General features: G+C 41.2%; 2 protein-coding genes across 3 annotated transcripts; both read right to left on the reverse strand.

The window, feature by feature from the left end:
* Window positions 1–2,609: 2,609 nt before the first annotated feature.
* Window positions 2,610–5,013, reverse strand: LOC124286328. 2 transcript variants are annotated; one of them, XM_046722693.1, is made up of 5 exons: window positions 4,258–5,013; window positions 3,904–4,076; window positions 3,567–3,815; window positions 3,311–3,396; window positions 2,610–3,163 (listed from the first exon to the last, which is right to left on the reverse strand). In XM_046722693.1, exons 2-5 carry the CDS (start codon window positions 4,057–4,059, stop codon window positions 3,106–3,108), a joined length of 549 nt encoding a protein of 182 aa, XP_046578649.1. In that variant the 5' UTR covers window positions 4,060–4,076; window positions 4,258–5,013; the 3' UTR covers window positions 2,610–3,105. The 2 variants fall into 2 exon arrangements, with proteins under 2 accessions (XP_046578649.1, XP_046578650.1); XM_046722694.1 differs by having other exon boundaries at window positions 3,904–5,013.
* A 408-nt stretch (window positions 5,014–5,421) lies between these two features.
* On the reverse strand, window positions 5,422–7,105 carry LOC124286330. The gene is made up of 2 exons (XM_046722695.1): window positions 6,366–7,105; window positions 5,422–5,645 (listed from the first exon to the last, which is right to left on the reverse strand). Exons 1-2 carry the CDS (start codon window positions 6,718–6,720, stop codon window positions 5,566–5,568), a joined length of 435 nt encoding a protein of 144 aa, XP_046578651.1. The 5' UTR covers window positions 6,721–7,105; the 3' UTR covers window positions 5,422–5,565.
* Window positions 7,106–16,981: the final 9,876 nt, after the last annotated feature.

Genomic DNA, 16,981 nt, shown 5'->3' on the forward strand with positions numbered 1-16,981 from the left:
GTGTCCTTGTCAGCCTTGACAAGTGATCATTTCCATTCCAGATTTTGACGTCACAAATTGCTAACTGAATGCCCATTTGTAATTAAGGTAATGTAAAACTGCTAGACTGGTAAATAAATTCTTCAAAAAAGAAACGCACATGCCACAAATAAGGACATGTTAATCGTATTTAAGTGTACATAAGTCGATTAAGCTTGAACATAGATAAAGGAAATTCGACACACGGGTGAACATATGTATTGTCATTGTCAGCATTAATTCAGTTCACTCACTGCACATGTGTGGACACAAAGGGGGCGTTCACATCAGTACCTGGTGACACCAGTCCTTGCAGTTGTCACTGCTCGACACCATCTTGGAAGGATTGCAATGTTTTTTACTTGGGGAATTCTTCGCCATTCCTCTAGACTAAGGCTTAGCCTCTGAATATATATAATTTTGATAGCAACAAACAAGCCCATATATATTGAAAAGGAGCCCTAGGTAGACCAGAGATTCAGAATCCTCTGAGACCCAGCGAGTTGGGAGATTCAAGTACCTGAGGAAATCTAGACTTGCTTTATTTAGGGCTTTAGCACTGCAGAGAGGGCTTGGCAGCAGGGAAATTAATGTGGTTCAGGGACTGTGAGACAGACTACCATTCCTCCTGCAACGCGTTGGCAAGTTCTACAAGAGTTTACGTACGCGTCGATCAAGTTCGTCCCAAAGTTGCTCGATTTGGTTTAGACCAGGCGATTTGGAAGGCCAGGGAAGGACATTGCACTGGCGAGATAGGCACCAGTCACACGAGATGTGCGGGGTCGAGCGTTGTCGTGTTGAAACAGCTCCCTGTGGGAGGATGTGAGGTCGCAGGATTTAGTCGATATAGCGATTTGCTGTAAGATTGCCTTGAACCACCACTAGCTCTGATGTACCCGTGTAGGGCACGTTTTCTCCACCAAATCTGTCCACCTGTCGAACGCAGTCCGGCGCCAAAACGTTCCTGTCGACGTCGATAGACACGTTGTTTCACATCACGTCGTTGCAGCAGGAAACGTGATTCATCGCTGAACCAAACGCGTCGTCAGTTCCCCAGGTTCCATGCCTGTACCCTGTTGCACCATTGGACACGTCGCTGTCGGTGTAGTCGTGTCAGGACAGGTCCAACTTTTGGTCGATATGCTCGAATTCCCACTTCTCTCAGACTATTTCTGATGGTTTCGTCGGAAATTCTTCGAAGACCAGGTACCTGTCCTGCAGTGTCCGTTGCTGTAGCAAATTGGTGACGTAGGTGAAACACCCGGATGAATCGGTAATGAGCATGAGTGGTCACTCATGGACCTCCAGTTCTGGGACGATATTGGGTCGAACTGAAGCGGGTATATCGATGCCATAATCGAAATATGGTGCTGTGGTGGACGTTGAAGTGTCTTGCAACGGCAGACCGGGACTCTCCTGCTTCCAATGGCGATATTTCGGTCAGTAGCATTCAATCTTGGGATTTTATATCTTCGTCTACATCGTAAATTCGTAATGAAATGATGAATTTGGTTTGGCCTTTTTATAGTGGATGTCTCAATTCATGTTTCTGACACGTTGTATGAAAAACGTTTACAAACACATTAAACCACGACATCATTAATGGGATTCAAACATAGAAATTGTGTCAATGGCGATTGATGTCAAAATATATCGAAATGAACTGCTGAAAACGCCTGTGCGTTATATTGTTTTTTTAAAGAGTGTATATCAAATGAATAAGTCCGGAAAGAGACACATTTTTCAATTTTTTTTTATCGAACTGACAAACGATCTTTTACCTACAAAAAAACACACTAAGGCAGTACATAATGTAGTGTTTTAAATGTCAGCAAAAATCTTTACTTTTCACCCCGTGTCGTCCATTCCTAAAATGGACAACTGTAGATGAGGTATTAGACTAACGCTTAGTCTCTGAATATATGTAATTTTGATAGCAACAAACAAACCCATTTAAATTGAAAAGAATCCCCAGGGAGACTAGACATTGAGGAATTCTAGACTTGCTTCATTTAGAGCTTATAATTTTTCAAGGAGGGCTAAGCTGTAGGGAAAATAATATGGTTCAGTGACTGTGAAACAGACTTATCCCTACTAGGAGGATAGACTAACAACTAGACTCTGAAATGAACATATTTTACAGGAAAAGATCCCCTGAGACTTTCATTTTCAGAAACCGTGGAAATCTAGACTTGCGACATAATCTAGACTTGCATCTGTTTTCTTGGATATTTTGTTTCAAGGCCTGTATGACAGACTACCAGGAGGATGCAGATGGCGGCATAGTGACAGGTGTATTGAGGGATGGCACCATGATGGTCTTGCTAGGACCCAGAGAGACCCGTGATGGAAAGGTGCTGAAGACTCAACTCAAGTAGTACTACCTGATCGATGGCAAGAGTCAGCACTTAACAGCTATTGGGTTGTGTTCCATCTAGTGCTCATATGCATATAACCTCTTTGTGTATACAATCAGAGACCACATACCGATATGCTGTTTGATATCTTTGTGTGCATATCATAAGCCTTTTCAATTCTATAAAGGTTTTACATTGGATTGGGATTGGTTATGATGTAAAAAAAGAAAACAATTCAAGTTTTAAAATCTTTATTGTCTGTATTCATCTTTTCACAAAGTAACTTTTGTAACTAAAGTTTCACCGCACAAGACGTCACTGCTTTCAGTATCATGAAACATGCGTAAAAAATAGTTAGCAAATAATGTCCAATGAGAGCCATTGTCATTTCTTGTGGCGATACTATCAATGTTCTAGGTAATGACTGTTTGGTTGGTTGGTTGGTTGGTTGGTCGGTTGTTTAACGCCGCACACAGCAATATTCCAGATGTATAGCGGCGGTCTGTAAATAATCAGATCTGAACCACACAATCCAGTGATCAACAGCATGAGCATCAACCTACACAACTGGGATACGGTGACATGCGTCAAACAGGTCAGTGAGCCAGTCCACCCGACCCCGTTAGTCGCCTCTTACGAACATCATGAATTACTGAAGACCAATTCACACCCGGGTCTTCACGGATAGGTGATAACAGGAGCGGTCCAGTGGTAAATGGTCATCAGCATCTTAGCCACTGGCATTGGTTGAATTGTGAATGTCTCTCGTGAGAGTATTGCTGTGTTTTAGATCGCTGAGGTTGAGCGGGGTGTCCTCTTTGTTAACAGCAGAATATGCCTGCGATATTATGCTGGTTGCTGCAACAGGTCAGGTGCACGGCACACGACGGAGACATGGGCTGGAGGGGTTGCTGAAAGGGTTGCTGCAGGGGGATGACGTTCTGATACTAGGGACCTGGAGGACGACGGACCCCAGACACGCAGCGTCCCTCTCCGACGCCTGCTCCGTGGACTGATCAGTCTGGGGAAGTAAGCATTAGATGTTTCACACATTTACAAATGCAATAAGTATGATTGTGACGAAAAAGAAATTTAACACCATTTGTTTTTTGTTTTAATTCCACCTTTATAGAGATAGATGGGCTCATGGGTGGGAAAAAGGCTTAGTACGGGGACTGGTATCTGTTTTACCTTCAGTGAAAGCTCGGTGTCCTTCTTACGATTCTCCTCCAGCAGCTGTGACAGGTTGGTGCTGACTTCCCTTCCGGACTTCTTTGTGTCGTCTGCACTTTCTCTCTTCAAAGACGCAGACGTACTGCGGCCTGGACGCGGGCTGCTCTCTTCTTGGCATGTGGTAACCGCGGGGACTGTGGAGGATGTGGGGACTGGGAGCTGACTCTTCGTCCCCGACCCCTCTTGTGTTACCTCGTCCTTTGCACCCTGGAACAACGGATGGACGTTTAGACGTGAGAAAAATATAACTCGTGAGAAATTACACACAATCAACATTATCGGAGACGATGCTTACCCCTCCAATCTCGATGCCTTTGCCCGACTTGTGGACTATAATCGGTGCTAGAAAGGCCAAACGCTCCTGCTTCCATAAACATTTCTGCAGCCGGGTCCTCTTTGACGCCCCTTGGTTGGATTTGCGGCTGTAGTCAGGTCGCCAGTTTTTCCACATGCGTAGAATTTTGGCAGCTGCAAACAACAACAGAGACAAAAAAGCTCATAGATATCCGTGGCAGAAATGGACATAAGAAAACATAATATACATGCTGAAGAAACCCACTTCGTTAATGTAAAACTATTCATTTCTTCATGGCATAGGATAATTAATGGAATGCAATCTAAAAAGACGAATTTGTACAAAAATACTTACGGGCCCAGCCTTTAGTCTCAGAAAACGCCTTGAGTTCTGCATCTTTTAATTTCTTATTTGTCCAGTTCCCATGTCTAATGTCATAAAAATGATCTTAATAAAAGCTGCACCAATCTGTCGTTGACGGGCAGCATCTTCATCGTCTGGCTCATCATCGTCGTCGGCCTCTCGAATTCAGTTTCAACGGGTGGTTCTATTTCTGCAGGTTGTTGGGCCTTTTTAGATTTCTTACCTTTACCTTTAGGTCCCACATTGAGCATTACAAACATGTGAGTGCTCTTCCATATACTGGGGACTCTAGGCCTAAAAACCGCACGGCAAATGCACGATCACCGCTCAGCCTCTGCCCGTGCTCCGTACGAGATCAGTGCAGTAGCTGCGGTGGCCTCACGGAAGCGCACCATCTCCGTGCGATTTCTGTGCAGCCTCCATGCAGATTTGCCTTGACCTGTCCCCAAGGTAATCGCACGATGCCCGTAGCCAACTTAACGCCGTAGCCTGCCGTCATCCACGATGGTTAAAATCGTACGGAAAGTCGTAGACTACTAAGTCTTTATCGTACGCCGCCCGTGGCAAATATAATCCAGATCTTTTTTCTTTTTTTTCCAGATCTTAACTTTTACCATGGCTCGACGCCAATTTACTTGTGGGTGAGTTTACTTGATAGACTTTGGAGGGGTGGAATAGTTTTGGAAAACAATGAGGCAGAAATTATTTTCCCGATGTTTTAGCAAAAGATTTGTCCTCCTACTTACAGAGAAGCAGGGACCTAAAATGTCTGAAACACATATACGCATGTACGCACGAGTGTCAGTGTTCTACTGATTTTACGAGCGTCAGATGTTTCCAAAGCGGGGATAATGCCTGGATCTTTACATTAGTTTCATAAATGTATGTATTAATGTTTTATCATCTAAATATTGCATCTGTTCCGCAATGGAATGTTTCCTGCAATAAATATGTCTGTCTCAAACTGTCTTGCCATCATTGTAAAACACCTGAAACTCAATTCACTACGATACGTTTCTGGTTATCTCTAAAAGCTATGCCAATCATTCAGCGGAATATGATTTAGTTAAACAATTTTATGGAGAAACATCTAATATTTCTATGTTCCTTTCCGAATAAAATAACACAATATATTCTTCAACAAAAATAAAAACATTTTGAGGGTTTGTATTTCATTTAATACTCGCCAAATATTCACAAGGGCCTCGGGGTTAGTTAGAAGTTTTCTGAAATCTGGAAATCTGGGATGTTACTTTTAATATCAAACAACTACAAGGTAAATTCTTATTGGCCCTACAGTCAACCTTTAGCTTTCTTCGCGACGCTAGGTGCAGCTATAGTCGGAAGAGATGATGCCACAGAAGCTGTTGTAAAGGGAGCTGAAACAACAGGACATTATGTTACGAACCAGACCAGTTAAATGACTTTGAAAATGGAAGAGGTAATACGCTGCCCTCCATTAAGGCTAAAAATGTGTCTGTTCTCTACTGCATAACTTTAATCTACTGGCGCCGGGAACAAAAATATTAATCAGAAACAGCTTATGTATAGAGATAAGAGTGAGTGAGTGAGTATGGTTTTAAACCACCTTTAGCAATATTCCAGCAATATCACGGCCGGGGAGCGAATGCTTTGACCAGTAGGCTACCCAGCCGCCCCTTATGTGCTGAGAGATTCCGAATGGCTACAGCTATTCGACATTAACCTCTTCACTTATATTCTTGTGTTGAGGAGGCAAGAAACATAGAAGTTATACATGGAAACGTGTCACGTGTTCGTGAGTGAATTGGGTTTAACGACGCTGGTGAGGTCAGGTGACCATGTCTGTCTAGTTTCCTAGTTTAGTTACAGTGATGAGAGGCGGTGGGGTAGCCTATTGGTTAAAGCGTTGGCTCGTCACGCCGAAGACCCGGGTTCGAATCCCCACGTGGGTACATTGTGTGAAGCCCATTTCTGGTGTCCCCCGCCGTGATATTGCTGAAAAATTGCTAAAAGCGGCGTAAAACCAAACTCAGTCAGTCAGTACAGTGGTGAAGCTAGGCCACAGTAAAGTCAGCAGTCAACAACTCGTCAATGCGATATGAACTAACACAACTTACTTTTAGTGATTTTCGTGTAGTACACATTGTCTGCCTCTTTCACGGTTTTCGACTTTGTTTTTCCGTACTCAACGTTGAGAGCCACACACACGCCGGTGAGCGTATTGTAGAACAACGCCACACAGGTTACCTCCCGAACACACAGTCGAGCGCAGTCTGTCAGGGAGTCTGTGGACGACGTCCACAGCATGGCGCCAGCGGACGACATCGCCAGACTACTGTAACGTGTGTCCTGGGCCATCATGAACTGTACTGGGCCCACGGGAACGTCGGCGTCCTTGGCGGCAGGCAGCAGATACCCCCCATCTGTTGTCTGGGACAAGGTCATCAGCATACACAGTGCAATCTTAATCATGATGGTGATTGTCGAACCAGAGCTTCTTGGGGGAATCAGAACCTCCTGGGGGAACCAGAGCCTCCTGGGGGAATCAGAACGTCCTGGGGGAATCAGAACGTCCTGGGGGAATCAGATCCTCCTGGGGGAACCAGAACCTCCTAAGGGGAGTCAGAACCATACGTTGCACAGTGGTTACTGCCACCGTTTGAAATTATAACTGGTGTTAGAAATCGAACCGTTTGGATAATGCCACTTTACTGTGGTGCTATTGGTTTCCTTCCTGACAGTTCCAATCACCAAGGTTTCCTTTGTGGCATCTAGAACCACCAAGGGAATACACCTGTGGCCTCCGGAAGTTTAGTTCAAGTGTACTCAAAACACGTTATTGTCATTGCTAGACACCTATACACGTGGCTTTTGTGCAAGCTGGGTGGAAAAGGTTCACTAAAAGGTCGTTAAATTGCATCGTCCTTGAGATAGACTTGTAGCAGTTCTGCTGTCACAAGTGTAGTCGTAGAATGACAGTGGAAGCTGTGGATGTTTTTTTAAAATTGTGTAACGTTAAGAAATTAGTTACAAAGTCGTTGAGTAAAACATTGATCAGCATTTATTTAATCTATTAATTATGCCCCTTGGGTATTTCACGTCACAAAAAATAAACTTAAACACGGGGTTTTGCGTGCACACGGCATTAACGATTTGATAAATATGAAAGGTAATTATATGGTAGTCCATTATGTTGGTACATTGAAGATAATATAACGGTGTACGAATACTTCTCATATCAAACCACCTGCTGTATCTCAACGAATTTGTAAAGATGTCGATGTCACCCATCGACCAACAGCTCTGTCATCTCTGGTGTCAATGGTGGTAACTTTGATGTGTGGTATTAACTTGTATCCGATTGCGACCTCTCTTAGTATTGGGAGTAAACGTTAGTCGATTTGTCACAATGGAATACAGTGTCTTGTCCGCAATGCCCTATAGAGGCCACACCCTGCTAACTGGTTACTACTCATTCACGTATATATACATGTATATTGCTGACATGTATATTGCTGACATACATCTTCCCCCATGCAGTGTATGCCGATACCCCACCAATTCGTTATGTCATATGTGAGCTGCCAATCTTATTCCTCTATTGTCTTACCAGCAGCCATGCTCGAATGAAGTTGAACAGACTCGGAAACTAAATAGATGCGCTTTGCTATTTCAACGGTTCGAGTGAGTGTGTGTGTGCTCTCGTGTGTGTGTGCCTTTGTCAACTCTATAATATCTTATAGCATGCGAATTCTTCAAGACAAGTGCAAATTAAATGTTTCATCATTAGGTTGAGGATCTGGTGTGGATTTGTGGAGAGTTATTCATGCAGAGATGTTTCCATGTTAGCCTGTCGTACAGACCCTGAAGCAAATATATCCAAGAAAGCCCACGCAAGTCTAGAAAATGTGGCAAAGTCTCAGGGCTCCTTTTCATTATATTATATTTTTCTTTACTATGAGCATTTTTCAGTAAAATATGTTCATTTCAGAGACTAGTTGTTAGTCTACTTCCAGGAGCCCATCTTTGGGTAGTAGAAGGAAAGGTAATTTATACCAATCAGCAAGAAAATTCAAAGATCCATTGAGTACCAGATGTGGGATTTCACCACAATGATAAGGGCAACATTTGTTTCTGTGTTTTTCAACCCCAGACTGACTGTACATTGGCCGCCAACACGAAAATAAAATAGATACTTTTCACCAATACCTTTTTATATTTCCGCCGACATCGAACTCAGGACCTACCATCAGTGTGCGAAATAGTTTCCACATTTTGCTAGACAGTCGGGCTCGCTATGCCTGAAAGTAACTAGCCCACACTATAATGCATTAAAGGGTATAAAACTGTTCAATAGCCGAGGTTGCTAACTTTGTGACCGTAACATCTGATTCAATCTATTTTGATTTTCTCTGCTACTTTTCTTTTTGTTTCTCTGCTGCTATTGCTTGCAGTGCAATTTGTGTTATGAATTCAAAATCTACCAATTTGACAACAAATGATCTTGTTGTATACATTTATTATTTCTTGAATACCGAAGAAAACAGAATAAATTAGTTTCTACGACAGGTCTTTTGTTCTTTTCCATACACAGAGTTCCCACTGCCATTCCAAAACTGACAAAATAAAACAGAATTAAATTTACCCATGTTTTTGTCTCCTTTTCTGATCTAGATATGAACATGCATATCAAGATAGATTCTTTTTATTGTACACCTGTGAAGGTCTGGGTTAGACTTGATCTTCAGTAACCAATGGAGGCTTGTCGTAAGAGGCTCGCTGACTTAACTGCCACGTGTCATAGTATCCTCAATTGTATAGATCCGATGCTCATGATGCTGATCATTGGATTGTCTGGTCCAGACTCGATTTATTTCCAGTCTGCTGCCATATAGCTGGAATATTGCAGGGTGTGGCGTTAAACAACCAACCAAGGTCACGGTGGCGCGTGAAAAAAAATATGACAAATGCAGTCCTAAGAGCATGAAATGCTTTCTTTTCAGTCGCGTCTTGCAAGTACATATACGTCCGCTTCGTTGAACACTGAAGCGATATTGGGATCTTTTTTTATTTTATGCGCATTTCGTTCGCTGACTTAAAATACAAACAAAATATAACATAAAACCTTGATGTGAGGCACTGTCAGTGAAAAAGTTCTCTTGTAAATGAATAGACGTGCGACACTGTCATTATATGTTTGCCTTTTCGAAGCAACGTACGAGATTTGCCATAATTTCTGGTGTGACCTGTGAAGATCCGGGGTAGAATAGGTCTTCAGCAACCCATGCTTGCCATAAAAGGCGACTTTGCTTGTCGTAAGAGGCGACTAACGGGATCGGGTGGTCAGGCTCGCTGACTTGGTTGACACATGTCATCGGTTCCCAATTGCGCAGATCGATGCTCATGCTGTTGATCACTGGATTGTCTGGTCCAGACTCGATTATTTACAGACCGCCACCATATAGCTGTAATATTGCTGAGTGCGGCGTAAAACTAAACTCACTCACTCACTAATTTCTGGTCTAATGAAGATCCTTTTCGGCAAGGCGTTTTTCAGGGGCAGGCCTTTTTTAAATGAATTCCATTTTCAATGTCGGGTTAAAAGTCTCTACTCGATATGTCTCATCGCCTCGGTTGAATCACCAGCGTTTATTCTCATATTTACGATAAGTAAATGAAAAACAGCTTTCGCTTCAGGAGCATTTATAGGAAGGTCCGTATATATCCTATGTGATGCCCGTATCAAATACACTACCGTCGAATACCTATTTCGAAATTGTTTCATTTAATCGCCTTACACATGGGTGTACACCCATCCCCTCTCTCTCTATCAATGACTTTAGCTTTATTTATGATGTAGACATGTTATACCTTCAAACATCGAATAGGAGGAAGTAGATTTTGCAATTATTACGACTATTTATTCGTTTTTGATGATGTAGCTTATTCACGTATAGAAATAGTATAATCAGTTCGATTGATTTTATGAAGCTTTACCAAATGTATTCTTTTGCATTAGCAAGCAATTTTACTGTCGTCATGTTTTCATTCCTGCAGTATCTGTGAATTTATTAATCAAGATGTTTTTTTACACTTGTCAGTTGTCATATTTTCTTATTCCCATTGAACAACGAATTTCACGAGTTACCTCCCTTCCATCACAGTCCAGCACGCGCTTGACCAGACGACTGAACTGATATTCCGTGTAAGACAGGTAGGTTAACGATTTTACATACAAACTATTTTAGAGGGGAAAAGTGACATACATTTTTACATTTTTAAATGAAATTTGCAGGCCTGAAATTCAATTCTAGAGACCTGTCACTGCTATGGTGAGGCGTGCATATAGATGCCTTGGGAGACAGTGGAAGGTGGTGTCATCAGGATGGGATGGGTGTGGGGGTGTGGGGGTGCGAGTGAAGGAAGGGATGAAGTCGTGAATGGTGGCGGACAAGAGGTTGCAAATGTACATGTGGATTGTAGTGTGAATTATGTGTAAATGGGAGACAAAACCTGTTGTAATATTTTGGAGACGGGCATTGGGATTAAAATAGTTAAGATAACAACATATTTGATATTGTTTGATTTCAACCACAAAATAGTTTTTAAAATTAACTATTAACTTGTTCTGGCTAAAACAAGTCTTGTACATATCACTGACTTACAATCATGATAAATCAACTCATTTGATAGTGTGTTGAGTGAAATATTATAGCATCAGCCATGTAATACTGCCTTTATAGAATTGACTCGGGTTCTGTTTATCTCATATACATTATTATATAACTTATTTCAGATTTTCAGTACCTCTCCCCGCAAAAATTGTTCAGTATCCACCACAAATGTATCTTGTACATATAAGTGGAAGTGCCAATTAATGGTGTTCCTGCCTAGACACAGATGCTGGGACCACTGGTTCTAAAATGGCAGGCTGGAAGCGCCCTCTGTCTACTGTGAGGTGGATCACTTTGATCATCCTCAGGGAAGACAAACTGAAAACATATTTCTTGTTATTTTGTGCAACATCAAAGCTACAAATCCCTGCAATGAATGTACAGAGCTTATCTTGCCTGTGTTCACACAACTTCGTTTTCAGATATATCTGTTTAAAACTAGAGAGAGAAAAAATGTTATCAGCAAAACCACAAAAGCACTTCACTGTATCTCTTAATCTCAAATTAGATCCTGAAAATAAACCAGACGATCTGTTAAGAAAATGTTTGATAAAAACAGTATCTCAGGTTATTTATATAATAAACCAATTCAGGTGAGACATCTTTGTGACCTACATTCTGATAAGGACGATGGAAGCCTTCATGCAGATAGAATCCCAAACTGAGACTATTTCCCTACAACAACACACACTATCTCTAAAATCAGCTCCAAATTCTTTCCTTATGGAAAACATAGCACAAAAAAACTACTATCTGCTTGTTACAGAAAATTCAGGCTTGTATGTTTAAGTTTCCTCGGTGACGAAATTTATTTTTCCAATTGTCTATCTTTAAAAACATTTGCTTGTGGTGGTTCTTTAAAAGATAGCGTGGTTATTTAAGGTGAGGTCCTATTATACAATATGGATGGTGGTCCTTCAGATTTGATGGTTTGAATATTTGTGAGAATGAAGATCTGTGCCTAGCGTTTTGTTGTATTCAAAATATGTATTTTGAAGCAAGAATGTACAGAAATGTTTACAACATCTGTATCTTAGATTATCATTGGTGTAACACAGCATTTTACTGAAGGAATCCTATATTTTCTTAGGCCAAAGATGAAATTAAGAATGTTTTTGACTGATGATTATATGTTTATGCCAAGGCTGATAGATAATGTGTCAGATATGTATGATACATAGCAAAAATAGTTTGGCCTTGAATCGTCCACCAGATGCACTTGATGCTTAGTTGTGTCTTTCTGGTGATTTTGTATCATGTTGGTGTGGGGGCGGTGGGGTAGCCTAGTGGTTAAAGCATTGGCTCGTCATGCTGAAGCCCAGGGTTCGATTCCCCACATGGGTACAATATGTGAAGCCCATTTCTGGTGTCCTTTTTTGTGTTGAGTGAAATCTGGTAGAAACCATGTTGGCAGATTGGGTTAGATGGTTGACTTTGTATGTTGGGAATAAGGTGTCACTTTGAGAGTGTGAGTTCGATTCCTGGATGGGACTTAACCCTCAAACGTATAGTATCTGCACTTTATAGAGAAAATGTAGTTCCAAATGAAATGTATATTACCTTTGACCACTTTCTAAATGGGATTATCTATGACACCTCATTGTATGTATTATAAGGTAGACAAAGACCATTCAGGGTTTTAGGTGATGCTGAAGTGTATGTCCAGTATGCCCAAAATGTAAAGTACCAACAAGGGATCAGTGGTGTTCCGATTAATTGAAATAATCGAAGATTGGTCGCAGTGGCCAAACGACCAAGCAATCGATCACATTTTCTCATAATCGAACACAAACGATTTTGGAACCGCTGTAATAGAGTTTGAAATACTTGATGATAGAACATATTTAGGACGTTGTCACAGCCTGAAAACGTGTTTATTTCTAAGAAAATTCACTTCACTTTCTGAAAAGTCATGACTGAATATTTCTTGAAGAATCTGGGAAGTTTATGTTACACTGGAACTGAATCATTTTACACTGGATGTGAAATTTGCAAATGTAATTTGTGAGTTTCAAAAAACAACAACAGAGAACCAAATGTTTTTTCTTTATACTTATCTGCAACTACAACCTGAATAGGACAATCTAAAAAATGACGCAAACCAATTTTTTTCAATGATTGGTCGTTGGTATTGAACCAATCATCAATTGTGAGATTTCAACCAATTCCCAACAATACAAGGGATACACAATAATATTCACTGGTTACCATATTCTTTACAAGAAATAAAAATATGTAATTAACATATTTCCTTTATTGTTTTGTGTTTGTTTGTTTGATGTTTAACTACACACACAGCAATATTCCAGCTCGAAGGCAGTAAATAATCGAGTCAGAACCAGACAATCCAGTGATGAACACCATGAGCATCGACCTACACATTTGGGATACGATGACATGTGTCAACCAAGTCTGTGAGCCTGACTACCCAATCCCGTTAGTTCCCTCTTATAACAAGCATGGGTTGCTGGAGAGTGATCACTCTCTCTCTCTCTCTCGAACGAAAGTCTCTCTCTCTCACTTTCACTCTCTCACTCTCGCAAGGAATGGTCATCTCAAAGTCTGAGTATACTGTGTCTGCATGGGGTGTTCATACAGCATGGTATAAGAGTTGAGCATGGCATCACTATAAAACCAGCTTTAGTTTGGGCTAGTACAAGCAGCCACACATACACATGCATGCACATCGTCATATGAGCGAAATATTCGAAAGTTTCACCTCACATCACCCCACCTCACCTTACTCCTTAACATTGGAAAGGACATTTAAGTATCAATGGAGTATTTGAACTTTTTTGTTTAGAAAACAAGTGAATGATTGCCATTCATTGATTCAAGCCAGCAATTTATGCCTGAATGCATGCATGATGCACGTGCATCTTGATTTCAATGATGTGTTTGTGCGAACTCTTCCCTTTCCACAACCAAAACATTTCAAACCTCAATCTCAATCAATACTGTTTTGGGCAATACAGGCTATATGACCATGATTAATGTTTGCCTCATACTTGACTTCCAGTGTATATTTAAAAATAATAGGTTCAAATACTCCATTGATACTTAAATGTAATTTCCAATATCACAACATTTCTTTTGTCTTTCAGTATACTAGTCAAAATATGTTAAGGATTCTTTGATATTACTGCATGTATAGTTTATGTCCTGCCATGACAGATTAACTGTAGTAATGAGAAAGAATCGTGGAGGTCCTTCACTTGTTTGAGTAGTATACATGCATCTCTAGTAAGAGTACTGTAAGGTGTAGTCGGAGCCAGGGCAGAATGACTGATGTTTCTCGGTCGACCATGTGAGGATACTGGCTCATAGCTGACAGTCACAGCCGTGGCAGACAACTCTCACTGTAGCTGAATCTGGGAGTGTTACAGCATCTTTTTACAAGCACTGTAATCAGAACAATCTGAACTGACAGGAAATAAACAAACTTTAAGGAGTGTTTTGACCAGAACAGGATTTGATTTATCACGCAGTCAAGTCCATATTACTTGAAGGAGTGTCATTTGATGCCAGTGTTTGATAATTGTGCTCCAACAGCTGTCAATGTAAGTCAGGTGGGGGATGCGGTACAGAGGTGGGGTATGTACAGAGGTGGGGTATGCGCTGCAGAGGTGGGATATGCGCTGCAGAGGTGGGGTATGCGCTGCAGAGGTGGGGTATGCGCTGGAGAGGTGGGATATGCGCTGCAGAGGTGGGATATGCGCTGCAGAGGTGGGATATGCGCTACAGAGGTGGGATATGCGCTGCAGAGGTGGGGTATGCGCTGCAGAGGTGGGGTATGCGCTGCAGTGGTGGGGTATGCGCTACAGAGGTGGGTTATGCGCTACAGAGGTGGGGTATGCACTACAGAGGTGGAGTATGGGCTACAGAGGTGGGGTATGCGCTACAGAGGTGGGGTATGCGCTACAGAGGTGGGGTATGCACTGCAGAGGTGGGGTATGCGCTACAGAGGTGGGTTATGTGCTACAGAGGTGGGATATGCGCTGCAGAGGTGGGATAAGCACTGCAGAGGTGGGGTATGTGCTACAGAGGTGGGGTATGCGCTGGAGAGGTGGGGTATGCACTGCAGAGGTGGGGTATGCGCTGCCTGGGGTATGCGCTTCAGAGGTGGGGTATGCGCTACAGAGGTGGGGTATGCGCTGAGATTTACCTGTTTCAAATTTGTGTTAGCACTGGTTTTCCTCACATTTTCTCCATCACAACTGTTATTTTCTAGTTTTATGAAAACCTAATTGAAGTTTATTTCAATGAAGTGTGTTTATAGGTGTTGTAGGTGTTTGATAAATCTACAATCTAGAGCAAGTAATAAATAACTCCATTACCTACACTTACCTTTGTGTAACTTACCTTTCTTGCTGGTATATAGGTATATGATGCTACATGTATATGTTTTGTGGTTTGATAAGGTAATTGCTTATCATGCTGAAGGCCCAGGTTTGATTCTTCACACTGGTACAATTTTTTAGCACATCTGTAATGTTCCTGGGTGATTTTGCAAGAATGCTAAATTCTGTTTAAAGCAACACTCTCTAAAAGATACAATGTTCTGATAAATGTTCACAAACATGCCATTGCACATAAAGCATAGCCAAGTACCTCAGTAGTGCATGACTTGGCAGTCTGGTAGGCAGGTTTTTGAAAAGTGTTCTTTTGTTGTTAAGTGATTAAACTGAGTCTGAGTTCTTCTCAAGCTGTTATTTTTACATTTTGGGAGGAATGCTAGGAGTAATGGTCCAACAAAGAATGTAGAATGATGAAGACTGAGATTTGAAAACTGTATTTAAAACAGTATGCAGCTAACATGGCTGTAGAAGACCTGTCATGGAGTCAGAAGTGAAGAGATTTGTCATAGTGAGGATTGTGATGTCATAGTGAGGATTGTGATATCATGGTGAGGATTGTGATGTCATGGTGAGGATTGTGATGTCATGGTGATTGTCAGAGTTAGAATAAAACCATTCACATGTTTCAGAATATTATCAGAAGAAATGGTGTAACATATGTCAGAAGAAATGGTGTTGGCATGTCAGTTAAACCATATTTAGCTGTTTAGAGCTGATTGTAATTAGACACAACAATGCAGGATTAATTTCTCCTATGGGACATGGTATTGGTGTAAATAAGGTCTTCGGTAGACCTAAACGAGATAGAAATAATTGTTACCGTTTCAGATATAACCGTCTATAAGACGACCCCATGGATAAGACGACCCCCAAACTTGACCCTTAAAATCAGTGTCAAAATGGTATGTTTCGTGCATAAGTCGATCCCCCGTGATGGGGTCCTAATTGCGGCAAACACAGACCACAGACAACTGGCAGTTACCAATAATTATAACTTTGGTCCACGTGGCTTCTGTATTTTACCCCATTCCATGTGCGTACAACTTGTGCTTACCACGTTCATGAGGGTCCGTATAACCTTAGTGTTGATTATATATATTTTACATAAAAACTGTAATTAAAATTACACAATGCTAGGTGATATTTCTTTGGGTTAAATAATAGTACTCTGTATTATATTTTACTGACAACTGCGTCAGAATTCGTCCCGTTATATTATTGTGCATGTTTGAACTTGTTCGCTGCTGATTGCTATTTCCGGCTCAAATACACACGGTAAGCTTAATCTTAATTAATTTATAGAGCAAAAACTGTAATTAAACTTACACAATGCTAGGATATATTTCTTTGGGTTAAATAATAGTATTCTGTATTATAGTTTACTGATGACTGCGTCAGAATTCGTCCCGTTATATTATTGTGCATGTTTGAACTTGATCGCCGGGAAACGTGCACAGCAGATTGCTATTTCCGGCTCAGATACACACGGTAATCTTAATCCCTGCAAATAATACAATGCCCAGCAAAAACAACTTATAACTTAAAAAATGGTAATTAATCTTTTCTAGTGATGTTTAATTGCAAATTTGACGTCTCTACTGACAAAGTCATCTTGTGTTGTTTGTTCACGCGAAGTGATACGATGTTGTTTTCTTACCCCTGGAAAAAAGTTTTACAAAGCGTAACCCATGGATAAGACGA

The sequence above is a fragment of the Haliotis rubra genome, unplaced genomic scaffold, assembly GCF_003918875.1.
Source record: "Haliotis rubra isolate DU_JTF1 unplaced genomic scaffold, ASM391887v1 Scf38, whole genome shotgun sequence".
Lineage (NCBI taxonomy): Eukaryota > Metazoa > Mollusca > Gastropoda > Lepetellida > Haliotidae > Haliotis > Haliotis rubra.

Excerpts from the sequence above, each read along its gene's own strand:
- LOC124286330 (XM_046722695.1), bottom strand. The coding sequence starts at position 6,720 with ATGATTAAGATTGCACTGTGTATGCTGATGACCTTGTCCCAGACAACA. Across the intron at positions 5,646-6,365 it reads CTACACGAAAATCACTAAAA|CTCCCTTTACAACAGCTTCT; the intron begins GTAAGTTGTGTT and ends CTGTTGTTTCAG.
- LOC124286328 (XM_046722693.1), bottom strand. The coding sequence starts at position 4,059 with ATGTGGAAAAACTGGCGACCTGACTACAGCCGCAAATCCAACCAAGGG. Across the intron at positions 3,816-3,903 it reads AAGGCATCGAGATTGGAGGG|GGTGCAAAGGACGAGGTAAC; the intron begins GTAAGCATCGTC and ends CCGTTGTTCCAG. Across the intron at positions 3,397-3,566 it reads ACACCGAGCTTTCACTGAAG|ACTGATCAGTCCACGGAGCA; the intron begins GTAAAACAGATA and ends TTACTTCCCCAG.